The 20202-nt window shown below is 30.4% G+C and overlaps 1 protein-coding gene across 1 annotated transcript in view; it reads left to right on the forward strand.

The window, feature by feature from the left end:
• Positions 1 to 20202, forward strand: part of LOC148303167 (EGFR adapter protein-like) — a 176149-nt gene that overhangs the window by 11290 nt on the left and 144657 nt on the right. The window contains exon 3 of the mRNA XM_088270402.1: positions 6889 to 6969. Within this exon, the coding sequence (XP_088126528.1) occupies positions 6889 to 6969 (81 nt within the window). The remainder of the gene's footprint in view (positions 1 to 6888; positions 6970 to 20202) is intronic.

Consider the following 20202-nt stretch of genomic DNA (forward strand, 5'->3'; position numbering starts at 1 on the left):
TTCTTCATCATTCAATACCATAATTACAAATTACAAAATATAAAAATGAGCACTTTAGTTCCCGTCCCGAGGATAGATTTTACAATATGTAATTATAAATTATTTGAAAAGTAAATTATTTTTGACATGCAATCAAATACTACACGGCCAAAAATATTTTATTCTACCCATGTCCATTATCCATTTATAAATAGCTCTTTTTTTCAAATTTTTTTATTTAATGACTTTATGGATTATGGAAAAAAAATTTATGCATAAAAATCAAGGTTTTTTTGACCAAAAGAGGCATGTGGTAGGTTCTGTTTTCGTAAAATACTCATATCGGTTTCAACCAACGTAAACCTAACTTTAAGCATAAGAGATAGTGTTTATTTAGGAAGCAAAGTATTAAATATAGAAACATATGTTTCTTAAATGCATTCATTTACTCATGAATGCATTACAAGTCATATCCGTTTGAAACATTAATAATTTATTCTGATCAGTTGTTTTTCATTTACATATAAAAATATTTCATGCATTGCATTCAAAGGAAGCCATGTTTGAAACAATCATTGCACTTCATACAAAACGTACTTATTATTAATTAAAACCACTGACCACATGCAGATAGACAGCGAGCCACTCCAATTTAAATGCCTGCATTGTTTGATTGTTCCGTTATACGTATCTCTCGAGACAGGATATGCAAAGTTTTTCCAGGCGATATGAGGATGATGTCAGTCCTGCGAATCCTGAATAGCAGGCTATGTGCAAACTGTATGGGAACTGGGAACTGCGCTGTAAGGACTCGACCGATATGTGGTTCTGTATAAAGTACAAACTAACAAATATACGAGTATATACTTTTGTACAGACGGTGACCATCAAACGAGAACTAAAACATATTTTTTAACAAATTAATTATTATAATTTATATTTGAAGCACTAACTTTGTGATTTTCCGTTTTATTAATAAAATGTTCCTTGTTTTAAAATCACGTTGTGATTTTGAAACAAAGTTACATTTTTATTATTAAATAAATTATTTTTTAAGAGTGAATAGTGCATTGAAATAATTTAGAAAAAATATAGACCTGATAAATAGACATGATTGATATATCTAGATTGAAGTTGAACTTTTTTACCAAGTAAAAAAAATTAATTTAGGTTAGGATATAAAATAGTAGTAAATGGGAAAATTTTAACACAAATACGTCCGATATCTGGCAACAGAGTGAATGATGAACAAAACTCCGTTATAGCAAACAAAACCTATTAGCAAAAACTAAACTGGCTGTACACAATGGAGTCCTGTTCGTACTCTTATGTATAGAAATGAAGGATAGAGTTAGCAAGAGAAGGATGAAAGTAGACTGAATGCAGTCGACATGCGATCTATCAGACAAATGCGCGGCAAAACGTTTTATGATATATATTCGAATGGTAATTTACAGAAAGTATCCAAGGCATTATCGACAAAACAGTGAAAGTTATGTTGAGATGGTTTGGACATGTGGAACGAGTGAGTGAGGAATGAGTGAGGAAAGAACGGCAAGAAAAATATTAGGCGAATGTAGTTGGAAAAAGAAGCAGAAGAATATCAGGAGAAACATGTCACTGTCAGGTTTGTCTTGAAAGCGACAGGGTCAGGAGTCGAAATAATCTCTAGGAGATGCATAAATGTGGAAGAGGCGAATAATGATTGCAAAGACAGAGTGTTATGGCGTTCTATTCTCCTGCGGGAAACGGCGTGATGGTAAGTTAGTTTAGTTATATGTAACGCACGTTATGGTCATGTGCTGTACACGTACCGCATCGCTTTATGTTGGAATATGGCCACTGTAATAATTGTCTGGACATGCGCTGATTGAACATTTCTGCATTTATAAACATATTTTTAGAAACTTATTTTTATTTTTTATTTGTAAACGTATTTTTAGAAATAAAAGAGTAAATAGTAATTATAATAATATTTAATTATTTGGAAGCAAAAACTTAAATCCACATAAAAGATGGACTTTGAAACAAATTTGTGATACTGATTTGCTTGCTAATGTGGAAAATGAAATGATCATAAATCAATTTTTTCTCCGTGTACATACATATTTTTATAACTGAGAAGTTTTCAAGGGACCTTACATAAATTACAGCATAAAAATATGAATACGAGTATGAATGCCCAAGTGTCATAATCATTGCTAATTAATTATTAATAGATTTGGTCAAATGCCACGTCACAGACCCTGGGATGGTCAGATTTTCATTGCCTTTTATATAGAAAGAACGTTTCATATAGATGATACACCTTTAATGTTGACATAAATAGATGTTTCTTATAGTTAATACACCTATAATGTTGACATACCATCCGTAGGGTGAATAATCCCGTGTCTGACAAAAATAAAAAAAATAAAAAAATTTAACATGACTCATTTATTTAAACATGAAATACAACTAAATTTATTCCCGAATGTGATGTGTTTGAGGGGAGCAGTGTTCTTATATTCAGTCTCTACCTTCATATTTGCGGAAAAACAAAACACAAAAACATTAGTTGGCCATAAAGTAGACAGGGGATTGTTTGTGCAGTGAGAACAAGTTTCGCTTAAACTTTGGATACTAAATATGTAACATTTTTAAAATTAATAAGTATTGCTAAATTATAGTTCTGGAAATCATTTAAGTCAATAATTTTACAAGATTATTATTGAAAAATATACACCAGTAAAATAAATTCGAATGTCGAATGTAATTGGTGATAGAAGCAGAGAAAAACCGAGGAAAGTTTAGAACGATCAAGTATTTCAAAAACTTGAAAGGGGTCAGGTGAGGTTAGTTTAAGTTAGGTTAGGAATTCGTTGGAATTATGGGGGTATGTATGAGCAGATGCATGAATGTGGAAAAGGCGACGAATGCTTGCAAATACAGAGTGGTGTGGCGTACTATTCTCTCTGCCTACTCCAGGGGGGAAGCGGCTTGATGGTATTTTTTTTTATTTTACATTGTTTGTGAAATAATGAAAATATTAACATATACTTTGTGGCGCATTTTACAAACTTTATTAAACGCATTTAAAAATAAAAATTATGAACCTTGTCATCATTTGATTATGACAAGGATCTTGTCCAAACCGGCTAGATAAAGTGTTTCAATAAAAGTGGTCATAATAAGTTGTTTTATTTTATAAAAGATACAAACAATTTATGAGAGAGAAATACGATCGGAATACATTGAAATTATGAATAATGTTAAATGATAGCAGCTGCCAAGAAGTATGCTTGAGCTGTGAGCAATGTTTAGCATTGTGTGTATTGGTGTTATGTTATACAGATGAAATAAATATAAATTGCAAAGACGTTTCACCAATATTGCACGAAATTAAAAAAAATCTATGTTTATTCTTCTTATTCTCTTCTCCTGATTAGTGTTGGCCTTGTGGCCTGTTTTTAAGAAAGATTAGCCTCCTGCGATGTCGATTCCCAGCTGTCAATCTATCTCTTTAGTTGTCTGCCCGGGAGTCTTCTACCTTGAGGTTGGCAGTGAAGTGTAATGTGAGGGAGTCTGGATGGTTCCATTCTCCTCACATGCGCCTACCATTGTCTCCTTCGTTGCCTTCCCCACCTAACGACATCTTCGATCTCGCATTTTTCTCTTATCCTGGTGTTTCTTATTCTATCTCGTAAATTCTTGCCAGGTATTAATTAGTCTTCATTTCACTTTTTTCTGACTGGTTGAGTTTTTATTTTATTTAAACATTGGGTTTCTGTAATAAAAATAGTTCTTGATTGGTTTAAAATACTTGTCCTTTTTATTTGTAAAATAAAAGTGTCTTAATTGATAGATTCTTGAATAAATTGGATTCCTCCATGTCTTGCCTTCAATGCATTCCTTCAATCTTTGCAATTATGTAGTCGCCATACGAAGAAGTGTCGTCCATTCATACCGGTTTTATCTCGAGTGGACGCGAGCCAAGGACAACAGGACTCAATAACTGAAACAGGGTGCTAGGATTCCTTTTCCTCACACAACCAAGGAGGTGAACCTACACGAGGAGTTTTTTTCAACGTATTTTTTTCTTCTTGTAATTAAAAGGAATTGCATCCAATTGAGTGATTAATTACATTTATAATTCGAGTATTTAATAGTGCACCCACAAATGAATACCAGAGAATAATATATTAATTTTTTCATACACATAATAACAATTTATAACATAAACAATAATATAGGGATTCCCTGGCCGAAAGTGTTTTCAAATAAGACATGGCCAAATTATCAATTTCAGATCTATCCACCCCATTATCGATTTATGAAATTTATGCTTCGTTTTGTATTTAATAATGACTTTATGGATGATGGAAGCAGGTTGTACAACTTTGCTGAGTAATAATAAAAATTCTTTTGACCAAAAGATATATTTGTTAGGTTTTGTTTTATAAGAATGTTCAAAATCGTATAAATGTAGTAAGTAACGTTTTGTTTGATGTGTTTTGGATCATGTGGTTCTATGTGCGTTTTCAAAACAATATAAATATAAATGTATATATTAAACAATTCAACCTACCGGTTTCTACAATACATTGTCATCATCAGAGTTTATTTTAAATCAAAAACATTCAATACATTAAAATACTCTCAGCAAAAACTTCCACACACTCCATAAAAATCCTAAAATCCTTTATTTTAGGATTTTTACGGAGTGTGTGAAAGTTTTTGGTGAGAGTATTTTAATGTTTTTGATTTAAAATAAACCCTGATGATCACAATGTATTGTTGAAACCGGTAGGTTGAATTGTATTTATAAAAAAAAGTGGTGAAAACAAAGTTAATTAACTTTATAAAGATATAAAATGTACTACAAAGTATCTACGGAAAACATTCAAGAAATTGTGTCTATTATTGAACAACCATATTGCATGAATTTTTGAAAGATATATATATATATATATATATATATATATATATATATATATATATATATATATATATATATATATATATATATATATATATATATATATATATATATATATATAAAAATGCATTGTTGATAGATTCCTCTTGAATTAAGGTTGTTATTTTGATATTTGAAAATTCTCCCAAAAAATTTTCCTGAGAAATTCCATATCTATGAAAATTACACCTAACATACGACAAAAATTCAATATAAGTGCATACGTGCATCTCAAATTTAATCGAAATGGATATTCGGTAAAGGACAAAATGGTGAACTATACACATGCCAAATGCCAAGTCACAAACCCTGGGATGCTCATACTTCCACCTTCTTTCATATAAAAACGATGGATCTGTCATCTCAAGTTGAGACACCTATAATATATATTTATATATCATCCGTAGGGTGAATAATCTAGCATCCGATAAATCATAAAAAAAATCTGATTTTATAACCAAATTTAACTAGTCAGATTCTCATTAATCTGAAAAAAATCCTTCTCGAGTTGTTCGATGTAATGAAATGGATTTGTTGAATAAATAATTAGGTACAAGGAGTAATAACATAAAAGCGCAATGAAAACGTTTCGGAGCGATTTATTCCATCATTTGAAGCACCCATTAAACGAGTCCATAAACTAAATCTCCATCGCGTCCTGACTCACTTTTCTCAAATAAAAGGACGGTTTGTCTTTTTTTATTGATTTATTTATGACGCCCAAAGTTAATATCTTTTTTATTACAACATAAATCAAGGGAAACTTTCGCAACGTGCCTGAAAACGGGGTGGCCGCGACTTACACTCACCTAAGGCTCTGTTTAATGTCTAGTCAACCTTAACCGCCAGACACAGCCAGGAAATGCAGGTTATTTCACCGCAGGTTTGCGGTTAAACTTAACTTATAAAATAAAATAACATGCTGGTGAGGAAACTATGTGATAATTTAATTAAGAATACTTGAAAAGTTTTGCAAAATTTTAACAAGTTGTTTTTTCGCTGTAAAAGTCAGTTTTTAAAACAAAACGTTCTATATTAATATATATATAAATATATATATATATATATATATATATATATATATATATATATATATATATATATATATATATATATATATATATATATATATATATATATATATATATATATATATATATATATATATATATATATATATATATATATATATATATATATATATATATATATATATATATATATATATATATTATAATATAGGTATTTTTAAAGGATAAGATTCTTAAATATTACAACTAATGACTCTTATACGCACTCAAAGGTGCATAGGGTACTGCGTCAAATTCATGTAACGTATATTTGTTGATTTATTACATGAAGGCAAGGCGATCAGTCTTTCGCTTGATGTACAAGTCCATATTAAATAAATATTTTAGTAAAAAAGGTTTAAAATTATTTTGACCCTCTCTGGGAATCGTATAGGGAGCCTGCAGCATGGTAGTCAAATGTTTTTACCACCACATCATGGATTATAAAATACAAATTTCGATTTTATTAACATATTAAGTAAATTGAATTTATATTTCATTCTTATGAAGATCACTTAATATAATATCATTATTTATCCGAATTATAGAAGTGATCTCTGGAATCTTTGTTTTTCAAATTGATAATTATTTTAATGAGACTTAGTTGAAGATGTGTTTGAGCAATAAATTCTGGGTTAACATTACATCATTTATGAGATACCTATGAAATACTTTTACTTATATTATAAAACCATCAAATTAAATTCACAATATTCTGTATTATTAATTTGGGTAATAATACGAATAACAAGATATTTACATGCACTTTTATTGGTTTCGTATGACAGCTGAAATTTTGATAGATGTAAAATATTTGACAGTGGTGCCCTAGTTTAGAATTTGTGAAGTTTATAGCTTTTGAATAATTCGTGTTTTTTTCAGTACATGGGGTCATTCCCAGTAAACGGGTCGGACCAGGCGTCCAGGGCTGAGCTAGTAACAAAACAACTTCACCATATGAAGGTAAGAATATAATTCAAATCTGTGTTTACATAAAACATTAATTTCATTTATTTACAATCTATATATATATATATATATATATATATATATATATATATATATATATATATATATATATTTATATGTGTATATATATATATAGGTACATATATATATATATATATATATATATATATATATATATATATATATATATATATATATATATATATATATATATGTTTTTGTATATATTATAATTCATTTTTCAATAAAAAAACATGGTTTTCAATTCCTGCCTTGTTGAGTAGTCGTATATGATATTTACTTTTTTCTAGCCTCCAACCAGGCTGATTATGTCAATAATGACAAAATTCGATCACCAGTCAAATATAATAAAAGTGGAACAAATTATCTGGTTGTTGTTTTATAATATATTTTATAGTTTTTGTTTAAAGTCATAATAATAAGTTGAAGCAATTAAGAATTTGTGGATTTCTCGATATCTCTGAATGTCGAATGTTTGTAGAAAACGTGTATATTTTAGGGAGCTCACAATACACACTAAAGCTCCGAATGAATGATAAAGATTTATGAATGGAGTCATTCGACCCCCAGAAGTTTTATACCCAAATTTTCAATCGGCAACCTTGGCTAAGGGTTGTAAAAATCTCCTGCAATGTAATTTTATCTTCCTTGCTTGGAAAACACAGTTATCCTTTTATTAAATTCTCAGAGGGATCGTTTTGTGGAGGAGCTCGCACTAGGACATGGTTAAAATATGCACCCTGAGGGTTCAGGACGAAAAGGAATGAGATGTGGTGAAAAGGAAACTCTTACTATAGCCGCCGATGGTATACTAAAACAAGTTTTATATCATATACACGTATATGAAACATTATTTCATTTAGTTTTGCCGCCTTTTGCTTAGTATACCGATATACACAGTTTACCGTTAGATAATTCGAAAAGAATTTTTCACAAATTTTATAAGTTTCTGCTAAATCTTACTAAACTAGGTGCCGAGAACTCACATATGAAAGAACGTGTCAATTATAGGAGATATATATACAAGTTCCGAAATTAGAAATAGTGTGCTTTTTAATCATAGGTAGTGTGGAGAATGTTACACTATCAATTTTGACCCTCCTGGGAATTGTAACCGGGATCTCCTGAATGGTAAACATACCCCCAACCACTTTGTTGACTTAAAAGATGGGAATGGTTACTAACATTATGAACTTTATAAAATTAAACAACTTTGTTTTAACCACTTTTTTATTATAAGTACACTTTAACCCACCGGTTTCGACAAAAACCTTGTAATCATCAAGGTTTATTAAATTTTAAAACATTGAAAATTACGTTTTTGGTAAGGAAAAGAAATTAATTGTGAGTATTTTAATGTTTTAGAATTTAATTAACCCTGATTATGATAAGGTTCTTGTCGAAACCGGTAGGTTAAAGTGTACTTAAAATAAAAAAAAGTGGTTAAAACAAAGTTGTTTAATTTTATAATGTTTATAAAATGTGTCACAATGTATCTGCGAAAAACATTCAAGAAAAGTTGCAATATACATTATTCTCATTTAAATATAGTAAAATATTCAATTTTTTTTAAAAAAAATTACAACGGTTATTTTTTCACGAAATATATCAGAAGAGGTTTTTTTCTGTTGAATGTGTAAGTTAATGCTATAAAACCACTTTACCGGAAAAATGAGCGTACGAGTCAAACAAATAATATTTATTGCTGCAATAAAATTATTACATCCTTAGAAATGCATACCATTAAGGACATTACTGAAAAAGCACTTTGATTTAGGAGCTTTTTTGAGTAATTGCTTTACTTAAGAAGAAAGGCAATTTCATCGATAAAATCGGATATAAAATGAATTTTTATTAGTGAAAAGTATTTTATTAATCTATGTATTTTTTTATAATTACACACCTCTTTAATTGTAGTAACATTAATATATACTATGCAGTCCGCCTCCGTAGCGTAACGGTCAGCACGCTTAGCTATCATTCTGCAGGTCTCGGGTTCAATTCCAAGTAAATATATGAAAAAATAATTACACTTTTTTTTTATTGTTTTATTTTTTTTCAAAGTGAAATTTCCAGGGGGCCTTGTATAATTTTGCATTTAAAAGAGGGACCATGGTTCAAATAAGTTTGAGAATCTAAGATACACACCAATGCGTGTGAACATCGTGAAAAAAAGGTAAAGTATTCTTGTGGTCCAAAATTTAGGAAAAAGGAATATTGAATTCTATTATATAATGAAAAATAAAATAAGTCCCTTTTATTTATTTTAAAATATATTCTATATAAAAGTCCCGTGTATAATATTCCCGATGAGTGATTTCTATTACTAATTTTGGAACATGGGATTAAGATTAACAAGACTGAAACAAAAATAAATAAAAAAAGATAAAAAATTAAACAAAACTAACCCAGTGCAAAATATAAAACAATAAATCAGTATGGTAAATAGGCATTTAAAAAAAACAAAATTTGGATTTTTTTTAAAGGAAACAAATGAGAAAATATAACAAACCAGTAACACTATGATTATGAATTTCTCTGTTACTCGAGAAAACAGAATTTGGCAATACTGAGGTCTGAGGTCACTCAGGTTATAAGTATGTTTCGTTACAACAGAAGTCCTGACCTCTGTCTGCCAGGTATTTTATCCGTTACGCTGTGCAATCGTGACCTGTTAAGAAATTATCTCGAAAAACGTTTTTCAATAGCGGATTTACATTTTTATTAAGATTTTTTTAATGTCGATTTGAAGTCAAATTAATATAATTCATAGATTAATAAAATTTAGCGAATAAAATAAATAACAGATATATATATATTAGACTGAATTTTTTTTATTTGGCAGAGATCCTCTTATTTGGATGTATAAATCATGTAAAAATAACTCCTTGATGGAGAAAGCTGAGATTATTGAACAAGTATTTAGACACACTCAAAATGATGCGAATAATTTTTTTTTTTTTTTTTGTCATCTCAACATAGATGAAGAAGAATATGTAAATCAGGGTATTTACGGTGCTTACGACTTTAGCTTATCATATATCTTCCATATTCTTCATCATCTATGTTGAGATGTCAAAAAAATATAATATGAAAAATAACTCCTATAATTGGAGATAATCCAGATCTGTGAACAAGTATTTGGACACAACATTTTGAGTGTGTCTAAATACTTGTTCACAAAATCTGGATTATCTCCAATTACAGGAGATATTTTCATATTATTTTTTGACATCTCATCAAAGATGAAGAAGAATATGGAAGTCTGGGCATTTACGGGGCTGACGACCGTCATACATCTCACCAATAGATGTCTCTAGTGAAGTTCTAGTGATTCAAGAATAAGGTTTCTAAATTGGTTCATATATGCCAGACTTCCATTTTCTTCTTTGATGAGATGTCAAAAAATAAGTATTTGGACATTTTCAAAATATTGTACATATTTTTTTATGATTTATTGATATTTTTTTTATATGCGACAATAGAATTTTGAGCAACGACCTTTTGCGATGAAAAAAACATCTATGTACCGTATAAAAGTTAAGTTCTTTTAATTCTCATTGTATTTCGTGCACAAATAAGTAAAATAAATGAATTTGTCCGCAAATAAGTCGATGACGTTTTACAGTCGTGTCTTGTAGGTATAATATAATGTTTAGCGGAAGTTTCGTTAGATATCGAATACCCACGGACGTTGAAGCCAATGCAATCGGAGCGCGGCTTGCCAAGTACTGCGGTCCCATATATTGGCAAACCGGCACATGCATGCTATATATCGGGTGTATGCGGACCTATAGTTGGAACAGATACGTCTGTTCGCTGTATGCCTCCGATTACATTGAGCTTAGTGCTAGGTGCTACATGGATATCGGTATGGAGAATCTATAAACCTGTCTGATGTTTACCTAACTAAACCATTATTAATCCCATGGTATAACTAAATATTTATTAAAAAAGATAAAACATTTATTTGAAAATTAAACCTCCCTCTTAATACAATACTACAAAGGTTATTATTATTACAATTTATTATTATTATTATTTATTGTTGGAAATTTTGTTTTATTATTGCGAATCTGACTTGTTAAATTTACTAATAAAATTAGGATTTTATCACTAAACCTATTCCTTCCTAACGTGAAAAATCTAGTCTGACAAGACGCTAGATTTTTCACGACAGGGATAACATATTAATATTAAAGGTGTTTCAATTTGAGACTTCTATTATTTGAAACAGTGAAAACGTTTAGTGACAATAGATATCAAGAACCATGTTGTCCACCATGAGCAATTTGTGTGTGTGTGTGTGTGTGTGTGTTTTTGTTTGTTTTTGTTGATGTTTTCCCCCCCACCCTGTTCGCTGTTTATTTAAACAGATAAAACTGTCATTCCAAAAAAATATTTTTACCGATGTCATAAAAGCACGTGCGTATGTTTCAGAATTTCAATATCTTAAGGAGATTTAAGATTCACGATTGAAAGAAGAAACCAACATTAACATTTATGTATATAGTTGGTATTCCAAAAGCGCTTATCCCATACAAAAATTACGTAGGTAACAAGAATTCTGTCGTTTTTTTTCCTGGCGACAAAATTCGGGATTCGGTATGTGATTCGTGCATTCGGAATTTCGAAAATGAAAAACGCCGGATAAAAACACTCGCTTGCAGGAGGGCTAAAACGATAAAAGTGTAACCCCAAAACTGTATTTTACCGTTTCTCCGACTAGCATCGTATGAAACAAAAACGTGACACAAAGGTGAAACGTGAATCTTCCTTTCCAAGGGTCCTTCCAATAAAGCGCATCCCGGAGAAAGTAAGTCGGCGGAGAAAGCCTCGCAAAATCTGCGAGACTTATTGAAAAATGGTACCCCATTCTGTACGAATGTATTCCGTATTCCATATAGACAAATCTACCCTTTTTACTCGACTGCATTAAACAGTATGATTTTGGCTCAGTAAAAAACCTTTTAACTGCGATGAACATATCGGATTAAAGAATGCGGAAAGAAATTATAGTTTTATGTAAGTATCATATTACGCATTGAAATTAAAGGAATATTATTAAAAGCAGCTTACTTAAATATTTAGGAATATAAAACACTGTAAAAACACTTACGACGACATTACGCCCTTTTATTCAAATTTTACATAGTAAATATATCGCTCACTCTTTTCAACAACGTCATGTATAAAAAAACTTGAATTTTCAGGAGATCGTTTTTAATGTTTAAAAATATTATAAAATGTATTAAAAATAAATAACAAGCCATTTATTGAAGTTTTTACTGTGCAACAGATCTTTTTATGTAAAACCTGAATATATTCTTCATTTGTAAAATATTTAGTTTACTTAAAAAAATAATTAAACAATACCTTTTCTTCAAAATGCAAAACCAACACTTTCTGCCCCGTAGCGGGTAAATATTAAGTTAAAATATGCCGTTTTGCCGGAATATAGTACATTTTATGGTCATTTCGAAAAATGCACAGCTGAAAATTGTCGATTTTTGATATATGATGTTGTTGAAAGGAGTGAGCGATATGCCTATGCAAGTAAAAATATTTGTTAAACGCAACAAGAATTCACGCAATACTAAACTAGGCTTCCAGACGTCCTGGTTTTCCGACAAAACCCCGTTGTCCCGGTCGGTTCCTTCACGTCCCGTTAAACCTTAAATTTGATTATAGACGAACAAAAAAGTCTCAAAAAAATAAACCACAAACAAAGCCATGAGGTAGGCAAACCTACCTCATGGCGGACAGCGTGCTTCTTGTCAGTTGATATCTCTTAGAATCATTTATGTTTTTGATCAATATTGTTCCATTGTTTTTTTTAATATTGTCATTAATTTACAATCAATGTGAAATGAAACATATAAGAAATTTGTGCTTTCTGTTTTATTTATTTTTCATTTAAACAGACTGAGACACAGACACGCGAGGTCAGGTACAACTAGTTTTAAATAAAGTTATTGATTTTGAAATAATCTTAATAAAAAGGTACCTATGTAGTAGTAAACACAATGTCTCAGATAGTCTCAGGTCAAGCTTCGTTTAGGGTCTGCACGAATCAGTGCCACGGGCGCCATTTTATTTAACGTTTTTGATGTCAATCGATGTACTCGTTAATTGATTAATTGTAATTCCAAATAATCAAAGAAGTAGCTCGAAACATAATATTGCAGTCAGGTCCTGAGAGTGATTAATATATTTTTTGGCTACGAGTCCAACACAAACGATCAATCTTCCTGTCTTAACAGGAAGGGATATCGATTTCGCCCTTTGGTCTGTGGTTTAAAAGGAAGGATTGTGATTACATCCTACTAAGGGGTTGAAGTAAATATTTAACGGAGAGGGTGGAAGATTTATTGTATTTTAAACAATAATATATGAACAGAAGACAGTAAAATATAGTTGTATTGACAGTTTTCTAATACATATTTTTACAATTCTTCTGAAGTCTATGTTTACATTTTTAAACACTTTATAATATTTATTCTTATTTATTAATCGGACTCTACATTTTTTATACTCTACGGATAAAACATCCATATTCAGCTTATATTAAAGCCGTCTAAGTGTTTTTTTAAGCGAGTGTTTTGACTAGAATTTTTACGCAAGAATTACATGAAATTATAGTAACTTTAAACAAAAAGGGTAAATCCACTCACGAGTAGGCATAGGCTATGAAACTTACAAATTTGAAACCTGAGTAGGGTCACGATAAGAGTCACTTGGACGTTAGATAGTTAAAAAAAAGAAGTTTTTTTTAAAAAGAACATTTAAAATGTGTTTTTACAATATTTTAGGCACCTCAATATAGATTAAGAAGAACGTGGAAGTCTGGATATTTACAGGGCTTACGACCATAATAGGTTTACTTACAAATGGAAAGAGTCTCTGCATATTAAAAACTTTCCTCATTCTACCATAGATGGCTATTGTGAACTCGCGCATACTGTGTTACGAGTTTGAACAATATATCTCCATATAAGTTTTAAAAAAATGAGTAGTGTTGTTGTCAATCATGGATAGAATTGGTGAATGTTACACGTGTGTGAAATGATCACTTAACCAAGCCTATGACGGTCGTTAGCCCTGTAAATGACCAGTCGAAATGGTTTACTGTTATTAAATAAAAATATTACTTTTTTCGAACCAGTTTCGATAAGCGCCTTTTCATCTTCAAGGATGGATAAGTATATTTCCATATAAAAACAAAGTTTGAGTTTTATTATATAATGTTTTACTTAAACACGTTTGAACTGTATGCTATCTCTTATCTTTCTTTTCCATTTAAAAAGACTGAGCCACTGAAAAGCGTGGCTGGGAACAGCTAGTAACATACTCGTAATAAAATGAGCTTTAAAGGACATACTGTTCAAGTTTTACCGCCCACGCTCATGTCATTTCAAGTGCAGATCCGAGGTACGTAAGAATAATTCTACAAGTATGTGAGCTTTATGGAAGAGATGAAGAAAAACATTCAGAGGGAGAGGAGAGTGGTTGAAAAGGGGAATTTGTGGTTTCTGTGAAGCAGCAGGGGGAGAAAACGAATCTGATACCTCCTATGCACTTTTCAAAGCCTGATAATATGTCGAGTAACATGCGCTTCTAAAACTTGAGAAAATATTATTTAATAAGCATTGGAAAATAATTTTAAACAAACCAACCAAAAATTATTTAAAGTTTTAATAGTATCCACAAAAAAGAACAGCATGAAACATAAATATTGCAAGGATTCTTTGGACGATTCAATACAAATTTTTACCTAATTTTCATTACACACGTAATTACGAATTGCAACTACATTCATGTGCCCCCGTTGAGTTTTTCCATACTAAAAGCACGTTTTACAATATTTATTTATAAAATTTTATGAAAAGAAAATTGTCTATGGCATGTAATCAAATAGGATATGGCCGAATGAAGCTTTGTATTTCTGATCTACCATACTCCATTATTCGTTTGTGAAATCTCTTTTATATTATGATTAGTTTTGGTATTTAATGACTGAATTAGTGATTTTTTAATCAAAACTTTAGAATACTATTTAAAACATGGTAAATATAATATTAAACATATTCATAATATAAGGTATCTACAGTATACGAAGAATAAAACTTCACAAAATTATATTTTATTTAATGTTTCGGCATTCACTTTGAGGTGACATGATGAAATTGTAAAAGAAAAACACTTGTTTTTTTACCACTTGAGTTTATTTTATAGTTAACATAATATGCTATGCTAGCTAAGCATAGCTTCCGAAACTAGTCGACATAAAATAAACTCATGTGGTAAAAAAACAAGTGTTTTTCTTTTAAAATTTTACAAAACTATGTCAAAAATAAAATGATTCATGTTAAAAAAACAAACGAGAAATTGTTTTTTTTTTTATATCTTATATTTAAAAAGTAAAATTTTGATCATTAAAATACAATTTAATATTTTCCTGATATTTTTCAGTCACCTCATTTAACAAATAGGAGTAGCATTGTGTGTATTTTGATAACCAAATCTCCTAACTACATATGGGTGATGGTTCTCAATGATTGATCACTCCTGGACTTGATTACATACGACACAAAGCATATTATGATTAACTAATTAAAGGGCTGTCATGTACCCTTCTGGAGTTTATGATATATGATATGGGCATGCATGGCGTTAAGACTACAGTTGAAAATGTATTTATCTATGTTTAAATATATATATAAAGACAACTAATAAATATAAAAAAAAAAAACATTGCTATTACGTACTTCTATAATAATTTAAAAAAATATATTGCATATTCCCGTTTTATTTCTATGTCGTATTTTTTACGAATGTTTTGTCACAACGTCACTCGTAGGATAGTTTAGCAATCTACGGTTAAAGAAACCATGAACGAATGAATCAGAAATAAAATTATTTGTGCCAATTCTGCATTTGTAGTTTGGACAGTTCTACATTCGAGATTAAAGATACGTCACAAGTAATGAAACCGCGGCGTCAATAACATGTGGTAGAGCGATCTACTAAGCGGATATTAAAACCGATCAGACGGTCGTCCTTTGCAATAAACGGGCGCATTGACCGACCCTTTGGAATGTTGGGACGTTTGGTTCCCGATATTTGGGGACATCCATTTTGAATTCTTTATCCGGATATTGAAAGGTCGATCTGCTGGCGCGTCGGTCGTGTGTTCGACTCTTTTTGGAGCGATTTTCGATACGATGTTGTTTTGTTTTGCATTTTCGTCTGTTATTTATTTTGCAACAGTAAAAGGACTACAAATCAAATTAATAAAACAATAATATTTAAATATCATAACAATAAAACAATAATTAATATAATAATATATTAATATGGTTATTTATTTTGCAACAGTAAAAGGACTACAAATCAAATTAATAAAACAATAATTAATAAAATAATATATTAATATAGTTATTTATTTTGCAACAGTAATCAAATTAATAAAACAATAATATTTAAATATCATAACAATAAAACAATAATTAAAGATGAAGAAATCGTACATGAAAATGTATTATATAACAAGAAAACAATCATTAAAGACATCAAGACATCGTATATTCATATACTTTACAAGAATAAAACAACAATTAAAAACATTAAGAAATCGTATGCAAATGCACATTTTAACAATTAAACAATGATGAAAGATATAAAAAGATCTTTAATAAATATACATTACAACCATAATTAAAAACAAGAATTAAAGAAGACAGATAGATGCTGGATAGATGCTCGACTACGAAACTGGCGTCGCGGGTTTGATTCCCGCTAATCGCAAAATAAAATCAAGAAAGATTTATTTTCAATTGGTCTGAGCTTTTGTGATATATTTATTTTTTTACATTTGACTTCCCTATCCTTACTACCCTACTTGACAAAAACAAAAAAAATACGACCTTGTATATCAATATGTACATTTTAACAATAAAACCATAAAGTAATAAAAAGGCATCCAGACACCCTATTTTAATACACATTATAAAAAATTGGCATTTCTGAAATAAGTCATACATAAAAAAATGAAAAAACGACTAAACATCCTTTTCCACTTCCTTTTCATTCGGCCAGAAACCGGGTTTCATAGTTACCGACAAAATCATTAAAAAAATATATATATCTTCAATGTGTATTCAACGTTAACACAATTTTATTGGCATATCATATGAGATACATATTTTTGTATGTACATATGTGTCCCCCAAATACATAGTAAAATTCTAGAAAAACTTTTATTGCAATTCCCTCTAAAATGCGTGTAATTTGTCAAATGACGATCGGGTTAGGGTTGCCCTCCTAAAAGGGTAGAAATAAGGGATTACATTCATATGCGTGCTGGCAACCCCAGTCTTGTTAGATTATCCATCAACCGAAAAACATGCACTGTTCAACCAACTAAAATCTCATATTTGTAAAATGGAAATGATTGCTCATTTATTATACCGAAAAAGAAAGGAAAATAAAATATTTTGCAAAATATTAAGGTTCATTTTTAACCCAAATGTATTGTACCAAATCTTGGTATGCCGTTTTGACGTTAGGTTATATTAAATTACATTGTATAGAACATAAGTAAAATATGGAAAATAATATCAAACGTCGAAAAAAAAAAAAAAATGGAGACATATGAAAACTATTGATGCATATATAGAATTTTTTAAAATAATGAAATATGGATGCAAAATGGTGACCGTATTGCATTTACTGCTAATTCATATCGGGATAATATCGATATTGTTATTGGCATTTTAATATTTATTAGAAGAATAAATGCTTCACCAATTCTCAACTGAGGCCACTACTGTCAGCTAAATAAAAAAAAATAAAAAAAGTGCATATATATTACATCTTAATAAATGCAATATGGACGTTCAATAATGGGCACAATGATGAACGTTATACTAGTGCATTAAGTGATCACTTAAACTAGCCAAATGCTATTTTCTTTCATTAGATGTTTCATCTCAAGTTGACACATTTATAATATTATATTTTTAAGACGGTAAAAAATATTTTCAAAAATATTACTATCTCTACCTTGCAACGCTTTGTTGCGGCTCAGCCTGTTTAAATGGAAATGAATGTTAATGGCACGAACTCATTTCTAATATGTTCCTTCATAATCCTACACATGTTGAAAAACGTGTCTAACCTTTATACAGGTGTATAAAAAGATTACAGATGCTAGGTCGTAAGCCCTGAAATGATCAGACTTCCATCTTATTTAATTCATTACTTAATAATAAAAACTCATTACTTAATAATAAAGTGCTCAATTTTAAAATTAAAATAGTTGATTTTTCGTTTTATGGATGACAGACAAATGTGTTAACATTCTTTTCAAAATTCACAAAATACCGTAAAAAATTATAAATTAAATGTTCGTGACTGCTTACTTGGATGGCAGTAGAGTATGTGACTTGTGTGTTCAACTTGTAAGAAAGATATATTGTTGTTTGTCAAACAAAATGAATATATTAATGCCTTCTTCGAGTTGTAGATGTACAAAAGTTTCCTTTCGGAAGTCCCTTCATCCCTTCTAGTAGGGGTGGTCTGTCAACCACGAATAATTAGAATGTTAGGGAGGGGTGATTTCGGAGTTGTCTATGGTTTTAACATTTGGCACATTAGCCACAGCCTTCAGTGGGGAACCATCAATGGTTTACAGACACTTGGTTTCAGAACTTTGAAATTTTGTTTCCATATACCATATGTAATACTCTTATGTTTTTTAGTAACTACACCTTCTTTTTAGTATACATGTTGAGATTTTTCACATTTTTCATATTTCACATACAGGAGAAAGTGACTAAGTGCATTGTTTTACAAAACCGTGATCATTGATTATTTGATATCTTACTAGCTTAATATTGCCCTGAAAAAATCCCAAAGGATTTTAAACTTGGAAGTATAATATATTGACTTGCTGAAAATGACTAACTGCATTGATGTTTATTTTCTTGCCGAGCAAAAGTAACTTAAATGGCCCTCATGACCATTTTACGTTTTGGTAGTTGGTCACTTTCTCCTGTATCATTTCGCATTTTCAAAATCACTGAAACATTTTTTTTAAATATAAGAACTGCATTTATTATTTAGAGATCATTAAGTGGAGTTGTGTTTCTTCTAACTAAATACAGATGTTTTATTTAAATCTGTGTTGGAAACAGGAGGGTTAATCTAGTGTGGGCCAATCAGGACCTTCTCAGCATTTGCTCATTACTGGAAGGAGATTACGTTGCACTCCTCAGGAGAAGGCGGACTTTTGACTGTCATCAACAGACTTTCCGTTCCACGAGAAGAGGATGTTTTGTGTCCTAGCTTTAAAAAAAAAGTTAGGCGTATGTGGTTGGTAATAAAAACAGAGGAAGATTGAGGAAAACTTGGTTTATTCAAGTATTCTAAATACTTGAATGTGGTGAAGTCAGGAGTTGGAGTAATCGGCGAGTATGCATGCGGAGATGCATGAATGTGGAATAGGCGAAGAATGTTTGCAAAGGTATATTGGTGTGGCGTTCTATTCTCTTCTTTTCTGCGGGTGTACGTGATAGTTAGTTAGTTTTAAAAGGGCGACGCACACAAAACTAAACGTTGCTCATGGCGGATGGAGTATTTCTTGGCATCTTGCATTTGGACTCTTTTCGATTGCATTGTTGTTAACATGTATTTTTTATATTTTTCATTACTTCACATGATCGTGAAATAGAATATGTTAGTAATGTGTGCTTTCGATTTTCTTTCTTTTCCATTTAAACGGACTCAGCTGCAGCAACGCGCGGTCAGGTGTAACTAGGTTTTAAATCAATTATATTTACAACGAGTTCTGAAATATCAAACTTAAAAGATTAATTCAACGATTAAAAAACCTTTTTCGAGTAATAATACAAGATACATACGAAATGTATACACAAAATACAAGATACATACGAAATGTATAAAAATTCTCATCTTCTAATTTTTGTACATTTTATTTTAAGGGTTTATTTTGTTCTTCGTAATGGCTTTTTATTTTACAAAAACCTTCTATATCCCAGTCAGCATAATATCTGAATCATAAAAAGGGTTTTAGAAGGAAATGAGCTTTTGTTCAAATATTTTCTTTGTTATCGTCCTGAAATATATGTCTGAAGAAATCCTTCAAACCTCTCGATTTCATGGATGCAGTCTGCCCACGAGGGA

Source organism: Brachycentrus maculatus, unplaced genomic scaffold (assembly GCF_059751285.1).
Source record: "Brachycentrus maculatus isolate JH-2025_06_01 unplaced genomic scaffold, ASM5975128v1 h1tg000383l, whole genome shotgun sequence".
In the NCBI taxonomy this organism is placed as follows: domain Eukaryota; kingdom Metazoa; phylum Arthropoda; class Insecta; order Trichoptera; family Brachycentridae; genus Brachycentrus; species Brachycentrus maculatus.